Genomic DNA, 15,642 nt, shown 5'->3' on the forward strand with positions numbered 1-15,642 from the left:
CGGAGGTGGAAGTGAAAGTTTAAAAAAAGGTCTTGTTATAACCGGGCCATTTGTTTATCTTCATTTACGATTTATTTTCTCGGATTGTTGAAGGTTGTACGAATACATCCAGCTGGTCACCCCTTTGTTCTTGTTTATTTTATACAAAAAAATGTTTCATTGACAATCATACCAGTTTTGGCATATGGACTGTTTTTAATCAACGAATATTAGATCGAACAAAATATTGGATACACGAACGATTTGATAATCGGGATTTTGCTTAACACAAATGAACTGCTCTTCTAATTGCTTTATTTTGTCTGGAAAAAGGGGAAAAAAAGTTTATATTCACATGTATATTTACCTTTTCCAAAACCATGAGTAGTCAGACCAAATGAAATAGTACAAGAGTAATTGTTTTAATGCATGCAGTTGTTTTATCTTGCATAACATAAAAAACTAAACAATTAGGCAAGAATCATCTCTTTTTTCTCCTTTAATATTCGTAAATGTTGACTGACATTTTACTTGACTGACTCTTTACGTTAAAAAAATATATAAGTGCATGAAATAACAACATAAACATATCAAATTAAGTAAAAAGACTGCCAAGAAGTAACCTACAGTCTTCATAAATTAACCGATACTTATATAGAAAGTTGTCTCATTGCATTGGTACTCATACCACATCTTCTTATATCTATGTTTAAAAATCGTTGAGCTCTAAAGCATGCTGATTATAAAAAACAAGTGTCCTGATAATGGTAATGTTGGATAAAACAACTATTAAATACATTTACATCATATTTATGTGTAAAGTACAACCAAATCAAATAATTAATAAAACTATTTTACGGATGAAAACTTATCGTGTCTTCATTGTTGAATGAAATCTCATTATTATTATAGTTCTATACAACAGTAGCAGTACTTTTTTTAGTTGTTTTTATTCGGACCGACCTACTTATTTGCCCGTCTATAATTGCATACATTCCGCTACATAAAATCAATTTCAATCAACACAATGAAAAGTTTGGCTGGATCAAATCTAGGTCTATCACTAAAAGGTTTTCTTAATACTTAAATTTGTAGATAATTTGTTTTTTGACAGAACATATAAGAACGTCTTTTCAAATATTTACGGTTTGTTTAGTGTTCATCAAAGCTTGATTAAATTCAATCAGAACATTTCTTGGATGGTAATTTCAGTCTAGTGCATATGGAATAAATAAAAAAAAGCAATAATCTATTTCATAGTTAGAGGTGATTTCGTCGTTATACTATGCCTTAATCGATTACATTTCACAAAACTGTCTTAATATTTGCCAATCAATTTTTAATATTGTAGACATGATAGTTATACACATATATTGAGAATAAAAACAGCTTCATAGTAAATCTTTTATCATACAAAAAAATTTAACACCGAACAACTAAAACAATCAAAATAAGTCATCATTTCGAACGTCTCGTTGGGATAGCATGGAATAATTTGTCATTTCGTTTAAAAGTTTTTTGTATACATGTGGTATTGACTTTGAACTAGCTATCGAATCATTAAGTGTATTAATGTTGTATCAATGTACAAGTACCTGACACGTTCACTCTGTGTTTTTTAATTGGATATATTTATATTTTTATCCATCTGAAAAGCCTTTTTCAACTGATTTTTATAGGTTGTTATTTTGTTGTTCTGTTGCACTACTGTCTAAGGTTATGGGAAGCGTATGGCGCCTGTTAACATGTTTAACTCCACCACATTTTATATGTGCCTGTCCCAAGTCAGGAGCCTATAATAGCGTAGCTGTTGTTTGTTGCTTTGTTCGTTCATTATGTTTTACATAAGTTACATTGTATGTCGTTACTTTTCTCGTTGAAATTGTTTTCACTTTTGATATTTCGGGGCCTTTTATAGTTGACTATGCGATGTAAATAAATGTGTCATTTGGTCTCTTGTGAAGAGTTGTATCATTGGCCATCATACCAATTATTCTTATTTGCATATGTGTAATACTATTGTAATTGAAAGGCAAAAGAAATACTAGTGTATTATGTTACCAGAAAGAGGTAATATAATAGTCCCCTGTATATAATTCATTTGTAAATGCAGTATTTAAACGTTATCTAAACAGATAAAATATGGATACATGTATATCTAAATGAAATTCAATAGTTATAGAGTTTGTGTCTTTAACAATCGACATGTACCATTGCTGGTTGCCACGGGTTTGATATTCTTAATAAATAAATCCGTCAATGTCATTTTCATTTATCATAAAAAGAAAAAGAGTTGCACGCTAAATCATCAGAAAATCACTGTTAATATCTTATTTAATTTTTAACAATGAAAAGATATATCGTATAACGCTCTGATAACCGACGAGTTGCCATATTTTGTAATAGTTTTTACATAATTTATATTTTGAAAATTTAAAATTATTTTGCAATTATTGATATCTATTGCTTGCCAATACAACTGATTTTGATTAATGGTACAGAACCCTACTTGTTTTAGACTTTTCTTGTTTAATTGAGGAGAAGAACAATTCAAAATTGTTGCATTTTCGTTTATATTTTGTTGCACTTTGGTGTTTTTGTTGTTTCGTTGTTTCCCTCTTAAAGGTAAAGTGTTTTCCTGGATTTTAGTTTGTAACTCGGATATGTTTTCTGTCAATTGATTAATGACTTTTACAGCGGTATACTACAGTTGCCTTTATAAACCACAATTATGTTATTACTTAACTCATATTCTCAGATTAGAAATTATAATTGGATTTGTTTAATGTATGATCCTATTTAAAACTATATGAGAATAGATTAATCTGATAATAACAGTTCAACTCTGACAAGTCTAAATATATACCAAAAGATAACCAGAAAGGTTAAATTATGTTAGTTCAATTGATAAGGATCGAATACACAGAAAAGGGTGAAGAACAGAAATGATTGAAGTGCTCTATTTGGTATACTTTATTATTTGTAGCAACTTGTATCAGTTTTGTACCAGTAGCAATATAAATAGTAAGAGATTGTTACTCAATGATCCGGATGTGATTAATAATCGTCTCATTCGACTGGAAGGTATTGTTTCCATGCTGAATGCTTCATTACAACAGGTGACTACTGAAAATCAGAAACAAGAACAGGAAAATCAACAGCAAAATCAGGAGATTCATAGACAAAATCAGGAAATTCTTCGACAAAATCAGGATATTCAACAGCAAAGATTGACAATCCAGACACAGGATAAAAGTATTCAACAATTGTCTTCAAACACTCAATGTACGTATAATTTTACCCATAATGAAAAAAAAGTTCTATCAAGTATCTAACTGTCTAGACATGAAAATTGTTTGGCAGTTGTTTTTTCTTCCGGTGGGGCGTTTTACATGTAGGTATTGCAAACATGTCTTTTATATTGACATGGAGTTGAAAAATTGGAAAATAATTCTATGTTGACTGCTCACAATTGATAAAGGTCTATTCAATTACATTAATTTTATAAATCTCATCGTCGTTTATATATCTTTATCAATCCATGATTTTCAAGATATTTTTTTGCGCATATCTAAATTTCGAATTTTCAATTTTAGAGTTAAAAGATGTGATTTTTTGTATCAATAATCTTTACAACTTCAGTTACTTTTCCTAACGATACTCATCCGATTTACAGAAGAATAACATAATGCTTAAGGTAGATCATAAGTATATATTTTTTGAGACAGAATTTCTCATAATTTGCTAAAATGACGATTTTACTAAGCTCTTTTCAAAAATTTAATAAAAAGTATTGGTCACCATGCTATTTTTCAAGCTATGAGTCGTTGAAAATTGCCAAAATTTGGTTTGTGCATAAAAAAATTCTATGAGATAGAATTTTGAAATAAATTGTGAGAAGATAGGTTTCATAATATGTTTTAAGAAAATAAAAAGAAAACATGGTGTCACCAAACTTGTTTTCTTGCTACAAGTAAAAATTTAAAAAAAATCCCTATTAGTCCAGTATAATTTATGTACTAAAAGAGTTATTTTCCCTAAAATGGCTCATTTGAATAAAATGATCCTAAAACCAAAAAAAAATGATATTTGGTAAAATATTTTGTATAATACAATTGATTAACAAGTTTTCTTTATATATACAAAACAATCTAATCATTTAATTGGAAATCTGACTTCAAATTTGCAGATTTAGGCAAATAACTAGACCGATTTTGTACTGTAATTGTAAAATCCAAGATGGCGGTATACCATCAATCTACCTTAATATAAGAGTGATGTTTTTAGTGATTGCCACCCATTTCTGTGTTCAAATAAACATCAAAGCGCAAAATTACCAAAGTATTCAAGCACTTTTTTGTGATACAAGTGATTTTTTTTTATTCATAATTCGGCAGTTAGCCTGATGTATTTTTGGGTTATCAGAGTTGGAATTTAGGCCAGATATTTGTAATTGGGATATACGTAAGTATCTGAAAAAAAGATGTATGCAAGATTTCGTAAATCAATTAATCTCTTCGTAAATATTTATTTATGTAATTTACTATATAAACATATTTTTTTTCTCATATTTATGACTTATCATCAGACTTTCACCAACAGTATGCAAGACTTTCTGCATATTACAGACAATTTCAACACTCTACGAGATTTGGGTATAATAGTTCACGTACAAATATTGTATATTTGTATTGCTCAATATTGACCTCAATTTTTTCAGGCGTTTTTTTCCATGTCCAAACTGAAAGATGCTCCACTCAGAGAACATGATTCTATTTAAAATATTAGCGAACTATTTTATAACACTGGACTTTGTACATTGTATTTAAATGATAAGTAGCAAAACAAATCCTAAGTGAAGATACTCATTGATTTAGAATTCAAAAGAAGCAATAACACGACAGGTTAAACTACTTCTTTTGTACATAACACAATGAGATGTGTAGGTACATGTGTATATGAAACAGTGTAAACCTACCATTGTTTTAGAAAATGACTGATAAATAGACCAATTTCAGATTAAAGAACACGTAACTATTCAGTAAGCTGCCCCTTGTTCAATATTGTCTTCCTTTTATGTAGTTTTTTCGTTTTAAAATCATTCTTAATATCATTTCACGCGGCCTCAACCCTAATACCATAGTATAAAAGATGCTAGTTCATTGTGAATGATCTCAAAAAGAGAGAGAGAGATAGCATGATCATGGGCAGTGTAATAAGTATCATTTTCTGAAGATATATATTGGGGATATCAACTCACATATACGTGTTTCGTATCGTTAGAAAATGTAATAAGCATTATCATTTGCCATTATATTGTATTATAATCCTGGTACTTTTGATAACTATTTACAGCTTCTGGAGCCACCTATATCAGATGGGCACGGAAGCAATGTCCTGGTAATGACACAGAACTTGTTTATTCAGGTAATTTAATATCATATACATGTAGACTCAGTTGTTTATATCTAAAATACAAACATTTACTATTAAATTTGTATAAAAGAAATAAGTATCAAAGAAAAACAGATGGAACATCAAATTCAACTTGATAAAATAGAATAAATCGAACGTAGGTACATGAACATTTTGTCCGGACAACCATAAAACATGTAAAAACTTTGAATTCATACAACGGAAATAATATCTGAAAATATATCCATGAGGTTGCAACTGTCTTATTTCTTTGTCACGCTTTTATTTCAAAATCCGAATGATTCATAACTGGTCACCCTTAATATAGCGAACACATAAAGACTCAAAATGAATGGAATCACTCATCTTGCTTGTTTTCATTTAGTAAAGCTGAAATGTACCTTGATCACGTATGTCCATTACAATTTGAAAGAAGAACTCACGTGTTATATATCAGTATGTATGGTCAGATTATGTGTATGTATGTGAGAGAGAGTTGTTCCCCTTTTGTCAGTCTTTTGTATTTATGTTTGTCATCTTTGTCTGATCAAAATGTAGAAAATGGAGATGATGTTTTTTTATGTGTCCGTTTATAATCGCCTCCATCCATGCTACCAGAGCTATTCCCCTCGTCTGTAATACGGTGGGGACCCTGTCGTAAATATTGATTTATACATATTTTGGATTTTGTTTTTCAATGGATTTTGGATATTTTCCTTTGTGAAGTTGAACGACTGTTCCTGATGGATCTGCCATGCCGCCATGATGCTGAACACTTTTCATTGTTTTAAAAAAATTATACCTGAACTTTTATTATAAGACCAACATTTAAATTGATTTTTTGGAAAGAAGAACAGACCATGTCTCGTCTTGTATACGTACTGTCTTTGTGATTTGTGATGAATGTCAACTACCTGTATCCCGTTTTAACCTGAAGCACGTGAGATTTATCTCATTGCATCATGATCATGCATTTTATTTCTGTAACAATCGTTTGGATCCTGTTTATACATTTATTATATGCTATTTTCGTTTGACATTATTCCATTTGTATCGGTGATAACTGTATCGCCATGCATACTCTAGAACTTTCCGATTTCACCAAAAGAGCCATTTTAACTGTTTATTGCTGTTAACCCAGTTTATCCGTTGAACTACACGTGTGATATGTATTGCGCAATGTTGACTGTATTGCTGTTGTGTCCATTCCGCCGTAACCTATATCAACTGTTATAAAACGTAATTAGATTTACCGTATTTTGTTGATAATTGTATCGCCATGGTTTCGAAGATTTCCAAGAAGACCTATTTTAAAGAAAAGCTGATGAATTTATTCTGTACGAGAACATTCTATTTTTAACTGTTGATTTTATGAATCCAGATACTTTTCCTGTTAATTTTGATCTACATTATTTGTTTACTTCGAATTTAAGCTAATGTGAACGTGTTTATCATTTATGAGTGGCCGTTCATGTCATTTGCGCGATTATATACGCGTATATAATTTTCAACGCGTATATATACGCGTATATTGTGGTTTTCAACGCGTATATTGTGGTTTTCAACGCGTATATTATCGTTTTATACGCGTATATTGTTAAAATAAACACGTTTATACTTTATTCCAATTTATTTATCATATACGCGTTAATATACGCGTTATTTGCATAAATATACGCGTTAATATACGCGTTAATATACGCGTTATTTGTGTTAATATACGCGTATGAAATCATTATATACGCGTTAATAAACATTCGTTTGTCTTATTGTTTTAACCAATGAAAGCTGCGTTCTTAAACTGGTTTGCATGTGACAATTGGGTTACACTAATGACTGGACCGAATGACAGGACCGAATGACAGGACCAAATGAAAAATGCTAATAACTTTTTCATTTCTTTAAGGATTGATCTCAAATTTGAAATATAATAAGATCTCATCTTTAATACATCAATTTTGCGAAAACGTGAAATGACCAAAGTTCTTCTTTAGAAATCCTGGTTGAAATTTATAAGAATTATGAAAAAAAGCATAATTAAGATTTAATGAAAAGTTTTTAGAAAATAAGGGAATAAAGATAACTTGGGGAAAACGTTAGGTCTGCGAACGCCCACCGCGTTATTTGAACTTTTTATTGGTATATATTCTAATCCGAGTTGTAGAAATATTGTTGAGCTTGAGAAACTTTGTAGATTTATTAAATTAATTTCTGTGAAAGTTTATCCTCCTCGCTAGTACAACTATATGGTTTTTTTTTTTTATAAACTATGTAAAGATCATTCATTCATTCATTCATTCATTCAGAATACTTTGTATATTAATTACCGGTCATAATCTGACACGTCTGAAAACAATTATAAGGTAACAAACAAAAGGTTTGACATAAGCCATAAATAAGTTGATAAATCCAATAAAGATTGTGATGACAGTAATGAAAATCACATAATAGTTCATGTCGTTGTTTTAATAAAATTTTCAGTACAGTAAATAATTATTTCCATGTATTAATATGTTTGAGTATATGCAGGGTATATCTTGATCGTTTTTTCACGGACTACTTTAAAAAGTTTGATACCTTTCCAAAGTGGCTTAAATCGGGCTTCATGATGTCAAGAAATATTATGATGATTATTCAATAAATCTTAATTAATCTATAGTTAAATGAACTATCTCTTAAACTTTAAAATGATTATATGTTATAACATATAAATATTTCAAGATCTCTTTCTTAAATATAGTGATCATTCGTGTTTTTTGTCCTGTTGCTCTCCGCCAACATATGTTTAGTAGCTAGATCAAGATTTTTAACCACCATAGAATATTTTTTCCTGAATAAGATATATCTTATCAATTATGGATCAGAATTGAACAAATTCAGTAAAATAAGAAAGACATTATGATTTATCATCGGCCAGATCATAGCTGATGTTGGTCAGGTCACACAAACGCAAGCTTTCAATACGTTGTATTCTATATTTTTCTTATATGATGTGCGAAATGGTATAAATTGTCATTTATTTCAATTTTGAGAGAAATATTCTGACAAATATATAATAAACATTTTTATTTGGTCCTGTCATTAATTGTAGATGATTGTCCGGTCATTGGCAACGTTATTTTGGTCACAGTTCCGCAATTAAGCTTTCTATACCTTTTTCTTATATTTATGTATAAAATGGTGTAATCTTCTCATTTTTTAAATTTTCATAGAAATATTCTGAGAAATAAAAGATTAATTAGCAATGCCATCTGGTCCGGTATTGTCGAGGTTTGTCCTGTCAGTCAGCGATGGTCATGTTACGTTTTTGAAAATTTTTGACAATAAATCTATACTTTTTATAACATAGATATTTCAAACTGTAACATATCATTTTATTTTTTAAATCTGAGATAATTCTTTTGAAAAATGAAAAAGTTATTAGCATTTTTATTTGGTCCTGTCATTGTCAAAGTTGGTCCTGTCATTATCAGTGTTGGTCATGTCACGTTTTCTAAAAAAAATATATATCTATTTTATTTTGTTCTCTTAAATCTATTCATCAAATGATGAAATCTTGTTACATTTCAAATTTCAGAAAAATATTTTAAGAAATTAAAGAGAAATTTGCAACTTTCATCTGGTCCGGTCATTGTCGAGGTTGGTCCTGTCAGTCAGCAATGGTCATGTCACGTTTTTGAAAATAAATCTATATTTTTTTATAACATTTTGGTGTCAAAATATGGCATACCATTTTATATTTCAAATCTGAGATAATTTCTTTGAAAAATAAAAAAGTTATCAGCATTTTTATTTGGTCCTGTCATTTTCGATGTTGGTCCGGTCATTATCAGAATTGGTCATGTCACGTTTTCTAAAGTTTCTTACCAAATTTTTTTTAATTTTTTTTCTTAAATTTATTTATCAAATGATAAAATCTTATTATATTTCAAATTTGAGATCAATCCTTAAAGAAATGAAAAAGTTATTAGCATTTTTCATTTGGTCCTGTCATTCGGTCCTGTCATTCGGTCCAGTCATTAGTGTAACCCAATTGTCACATGCAAACCAGTTTAAAAACGCAGCTTTCATTGGTTAAAACAATAAGACAAACGAATGTTTATTAACGCGTATATAATGATTTCATACGCGTATATTAACACAAATAACGCGTATATTAACGCGTATATTAACGCGTATATTAACGCGTATATTTATGCAAATAACGCGTATATTAACGCGTATATGATAAATAAATTGGAATAAAGTATAAACGTGTTTATTTTAACAATATACGCGTATAAAACGATAATATACGCGTTGAAAACCACAATATACGCGTTGAAAACCACAATATACGCGTTGAAAACCACAATATACGCGTATATATACGCGTTGAAAATTATATACGCGTATATAATCGCGCAAATTACATGAACGGCCACTCATAATCATTTAGCGGTGTGATATTTATCATAAATAAAACCTTATAAAATTTAGGAGTTTAAGGTCTCTGATGATATTATCAAATGTGTGTTCAGCTTTCTATAATGATATCAGCTTGTCTAGTAGGAAATGCCATTAATATGTGTGTATCACTGTAATTGTTTGTGTGAGAGTAATGCGTGCATCAGGTCATCCGAGGGAGGAGTCCGAGATGCCAGACTTTCGGATTTGAAGCGGTGATACGTTTGTTTTAAAATGATTACTAGAGTGTCGAGTGATTAAGTTTATTCATGTAAACTTTCAATTTTGAAATTATTATATATTGTATTTTTTTTATAACTCATAAACATATTGACCATTGTAAAAACTTAGTAAATTTTTGTTTTGGGGGCGGGATGTTATATATCAGTATGTATGGTCAGATTATGTTTCTGTATGTGAGAGAGAGTTGTTCCCCTTTTGTCAGTATTTTGTATTTATGTTTGTCATCTTTGTCTGATTAAAAGGTAGAAACTGGAGATGATGTATTTGTTTGTGTCCGTTTATAATCGCCTCCATCCATGCTACCAGAGCTATTCCCCTAGTCTGTAATACACGTAAATATCGATTGACAATTGCATTCAGATTGCTTATCTTTTAATCTTGTGTTGCTTATCAGCAAGTAATATTTTATCAATATTAGCTCTGAAGTCATTATGTTAACGTTAATTTACGAACATTATCATTTGTGGACATTGGCATATAACTGTTCTTCTGACGACGTCACTTCAACTAATATGTATATTTCATTGACCATTTTCATATTCACAGTTTCTTTCTTACTATCTTTTATGGATTATGTCTCACACACATACATAATAGTAATTTAATAGCAATTTTGCATACACAGCTACTTTTGCATAGTAACTATTTCTGTACTAAACATTTGTAGTACTGGAAATCTACTTTTAATATTCAGTTCTATTTTGTAACTCAAAAATTATTGTAATATTTAGGTACCTGTATTTAGCAGTACTTTATTTTTACTTGAAATTTAGGTACTACAGATTTTGGTTACTACCGTTATATTTTCAGCATTTTGAAAGTTTTTCTTCTTCAAATCTCTGAAAGTTATAATTTCCAAACATGGAATATTGTATTATTTCAGTACCAAAATATTTAGTACAAATCAAGTACTGTACAATACAAGTACTCAATATTACCATAGTTTTGAAGTAAAGAAATAGTACTAAATATAAAAAGTAAATTTCCAGTACTACATTATTTTATTACAGAAATAGTACTATTCAAAAGTAACTGTGTAAATAGATAATTTTGGCTATTTTGACTTATTAGTAAAACATGTCTGGCTAAGAAATCTGATCTGTTTCAAATACAAGGGGTACAATCAAAATCACGTGATGGATATACACACACCGGAAGGAACAGTCGAGCAGACCGCTTAAAAGGTAAGAAGTCGTATTTACTTGTTTATATCAATAAAATTTAATAAATAAGGTAGTTCACCGAATGTCGGATACTATCTTGTTTTGAAATACACAATTATCCTTGCTGGAAAGGGTGCAATTAATGCTAACACTTCGACACAGTTCGTAAATTTCACCAGAAAACTGTGTCGAAGTGTTTGCAATAACTGCACGCTTTCTAGCGAAAACAATTGTGTATTTTAAAACTACATACTATCCGATATTCGGTGTGCCAACTTATTAATCAAAATTTAATTGATATAAACAAGAAAATGCAACTTCTTACCTTTCAAGCGGCGAGATCGACTGTAACTTCCGGTGTGTGTATATCCATCACGTGATTTTGATTGTACCCCTTGAAATATATTTCTCTTTTCCATAGTTGCAAAAATTACAAAATACAACTAGTCTACTGTTATTTTTTTCTTTTTTTGTAAATTTTAATTGGCTGGTCAGTTTGACTATATATATATGTTCTCTATTTTGATCTAAGATTTAAAAATACGTATCGGATATATACGTCATATTACTGTCCTTATATATTTAAACTTACATCACATATACAGTCACAGAAATTATAATTGTATTTATATAGAACTTAGTTTAAACATTTTGATTCATTGTCATAGGTGTCAATTTTCGTGGATAAAGAACAAATTATATTTTTTAGTGGATATTTGATTTTGTGGTGCTGCTAACGTTTGCATACAAGCATTAACATATATGTATTACGATGAACTTTTAAATTCTTGGCTAATGATTACCAACGCAATCAATAAAATTAATATCTCTTGAATAATTATGATTTCACAGTAAAATAAATTTCAAAACAAAACTGCAGACATGAGCTGAGCTGAGTCACAATTACTATTAACGGTTTTCTGTTTTTACATGTACGTGACTAGTTGTCATATGAGTAGACATGTATGGCATTAATGCGGTAAATATTTTATCTGCAATGACTCTTGTTCTTTTATATCATTTACACGGTCATTTTTGTAGGGTTACATATTCAAACAAAACAAAGATCCTTTTTCAAGTAGAAACGAACACTATTAGTTTTGTGATACAATCCATCATTGTCGTTTGTTAATTTATTTCTTTTAAAACAGTTTTGTTCAGAACCAAATCACGCAAGGTCATTCAAAATATTTTACGATGTGTTCGAAATTTTAAATGAACGACTTATGTATATATATATATATTTATATAACTCATCTAAACAACAACCCAACAATGTTAAAGCTTTTACTTTTCTACATTGGTTAGAGGTATAGGGGGAGGGTTGAGATCTCACAAACATGTTTAACCCCGCCGCATTTTTGCGCCTGTCCCAAGTCAGGAGCCTCTGGCCTTTGTTAGTCTTGTATTATTTTAATTTTAGTTTCTTGTGTACAATTTGGAAATTAGTATGGCGTTAATTATCACTGAACTAGTATATATTTGTTAAGGGGCCAGCTTAAGGACGCCTCCGGGTGCGGGAATTTCTCGCTACATTGAAGACCTGTTGGTGACCTTCTGTTGTTGTTTTTTTATTTGGTCGGGTTGTTGTCTCTTTGACACATTCCCCATTTCCATTCTCAATTTTATATATAAGTCCACTTCTGACGACAATTGCATTTTTAAAAATAAACAGAGTACAAACGGGAAACGGTTTTCTTTATTTAAAAAGCAAGTAATAGATTATATACTAAGTTTTACACTTGTAATTTCGTTGCCTTTTGTATCTGACTATGTGGTATGAGTTTTATTATTTGTTCTGTGTTAATTTTCGTGTCTTTTTGGAGTTTTTTGGAGAGTGTTCTATTTAGCATCCTTACTATAATTTCTTATTCTTATATATATATAAAAGTATAAATTTGAATTTTACATAAAAGCTAATTACAGGTTATGCTGGTGGTAGTTTTTATGATCAATATGGTGCCGCAGCAGAATATGTATGCTTACCTCCAGACCCGGATTTCGTGAAAACAAGTGGTGGTGAATATGGCCGTATGTTTGGTGCAGAATTCGACTCAAACTTCTTTGCTAGTAATTCTAATGATGAAGATGTTCCGTGTGCCTTGTGTAGACCAAAACATTCGGCATCTACAATTATGATACCTGGTAAAAATACTTGCTACCCCGGATGGAAAATGGAATACTACGGTTACCTTGCATCTGGATATCATTCACATAAAGCAGCAAGCTCCTTTGTATGCGTAGATATTAACCCAGAGTATATAATAGGAGGGTTAGATTCACGCAATGGTAAACTGTTTTATGAAGTTGTCGCCAAATGTGGATCACTAAAATGCCCTCCATACAAGCCAGATCATCCCCTCACTTGCGTTGTTTGTACAAAATAAAGTCAATGCAAAAAAATACCTTACGGTTTTGTTTTATTACGCATGATTATTTTAATGGTGTTGATTGACCAAAAAAAATAAACTCCTGTCCCGATGATAAAAGTAGTATTAATTTTTCTAAGTTATTGGTATTATTATCAAAGTGAACATTAATTTCATTTTCAATTTTCTTTAAAAAAACCAACAAGTATAAAAAAGATGTGGTATGATGGCTAATGAGACAACTATCCACAAAAGACCAAAATGACACAGACGTTAAAAACTATAGGTCACCGTACGGCCTTTAACAATGAGCAAAGCTCATACCGCATGGTCAGCTATAAAAGACCCCGAAAAGACAATGTAAATCACTTCAAACGAGAAAACAAACGGCCTAATTTATGTAAAAAAATGAACGAAAAAAACAAATATGTAACCCATAAACAAACGAAAACCACTGAATTACAGGCTCCTGACTTGGGACAGGCACATACATAAATAATGTGGCGGGGTTAAACATGTTAGCGTGATCACAACCACCCCCCTAACCTGGGACAGTGGTATAACAGTACAACATAAGAACGAACTATAAAGATTAGTTGAAAAACATAATTACTTATAACAGATTAATTTATACTGTCGCGATGCTAACTATCGTTTCTTAAGATGACTGAAAAAATAAATAACGATTACAGCAAACATTCAAACCATTTATACAATATTTGGCAGAAAAAAAAAGACATTGCAATATACACAAAATGAGAATTAAAAACAGATAAGATGAACAAAATCATTTATGTCAAATTGTACAGTGTCAATCAGTTCTTTAAAATCAAAGAAAAGACAAGTAATATTTTTTGAAACGTCTGCTGGTTCATATCAATCTGCACTATTTCATCTGTTATGTCATTTATATTTATGTCCTCATGTTTTAGTTTAAAGATGTACCTTACATGAGAACTTTTTATGTACGACTAGTAGTGTTTTTCACTCTTTTTGATATAATATGTTTAAAAGGTCCAGTTTTTTTAGATAAGGACAAAAACATCTACGTTGGTTTTGCTATGCAAATGCAGTCATGTGCTATTGTTGTGTGCATACACATGCAAGACCCTCCAGGGACATTTATACCATTTGATGTAATTTAAGTTCTGTATGTCATGAATATGATGCAATTCGAATACTTAATTCATTTATTTTGCCTTTGTGAATTCGATTACAGATTAGGGAGATTGCACAATATATTACCTTTCACGTCACAGCTTTCATTATAATTACCAATTAAGGTAGTTCTGAGAGTATCCGACTGGTGATTATGAGTACATTTTCCATACGGTAAGGACAGAAGTACATTTGTTTGCCCTTAAATGAGTGCAAACTAAAAAGTTACCATACATTGTTTTTTATTTGTCCTTAGTGCAATGCGATACATATATCAGAAAATGAAAAAAAAACTTTTAGTTTGGCATGTTATCATAGCAACAAATCATAACGAAATTTGTTTATTTTGTAAATAGTTATCAAAGGTAACAGGATTATAAATTAGAACGCCAGACGCGCGTTTCGTCTACATAAGACTCATCAGTGACGCTCATATTAAAAATTTTATTAAGCCAAACAAATAAAAAGTCGAAAGCATTGAGGATCCAAAATTCCAAAAAGTTGTGCCAAATACGGCTAAGGTAATCTATGCCTGGGATAAGAAAATCCTTAGTTTTTCACAAAATTCAAAGTGTTGTTCATTTTTAGTTTCCTTGTTTTACAAACTTTTCAAGTATATTTTGATTTAAAAAAGTTGAAGGTCCTCTAAGAAACAACTTTATACCTGTATGTTAGGACACTATATAAACAAAACTGGTTTATCTTCTCTTGAATTATTGTGTTGTCTCTTGGCTACAAGCATATTTCAACGAAGGAATTAACAACGGAAATCTGCCTATATTCTGCTGGTATTTATTCTTTCATGAAAATGGTGCATAAACATGTAATACTGTGATTGTGATATAATTACATAAAATTATCTGGTAAAA

At 30.4% G+C, this 15,642-nt stretch overlaps 1 protein-coding gene across 1 annotated transcript; it reads left to right on the plus strand.

Moving 5' to 3' along the window:
• Positions 1-2,900: 2,900 nt before the first annotated feature.
• Positions 2,901-13,633, plus strand: LOC134697709 (short-chain collagen C4-like). The gene is made up of 3 exons (XM_063559994.1): positions 2,901-3,264; positions 5,335-5,406; positions 13,173-13,633. The coding sequence occupies exons 1-3, from the start codon at positions 2,925-2,927 to the stop codon at positions 13,631-13,633; spliced, it is 873 nt and encodes a 290-aa protein (XP_063416064.1). The 5' UTR covers positions 2,901-2,924.
• The last annotated feature ends 2,009 nt before the right edge of the window (positions 13,634-15,642 follow it).

Source organism: Mytilus trossulus, chromosome 14 (genome assembly GCF_036588685.1).
Source record: "Mytilus trossulus isolate FHL-02 chromosome 14, PNRI_Mtr1.1.1.hap1, whole genome shotgun sequence".
NCBI classification, from domain to species: Eukaryota; Metazoa; Mollusca; class Bivalvia; order Mytilida; family Mytilidae; genus Mytilus; species Mytilus trossulus.

Coding starts and splice junctions, on each gene's coding strand:
- LOC134697709 (XM_063559994.1), top strand. CDS start 2,925: ATGATTGAAGTGCTCTATTTGGTATACTTTATTATTTGTAGCAACTTG. Junction 3,265..5,334: donor ATTGTCTTCAAACACTCAAT/GTACGTATAATT, acceptor AACTATTTACAG/CTTCTGGAGCCACCTATATC. Junction 5,407..13,172: donor CACAGAACTTGTTTATTCAG/GTAATTTAATAT, acceptor AGCTAATTACAG/GTTATGCTGGTGGTAGTTTT.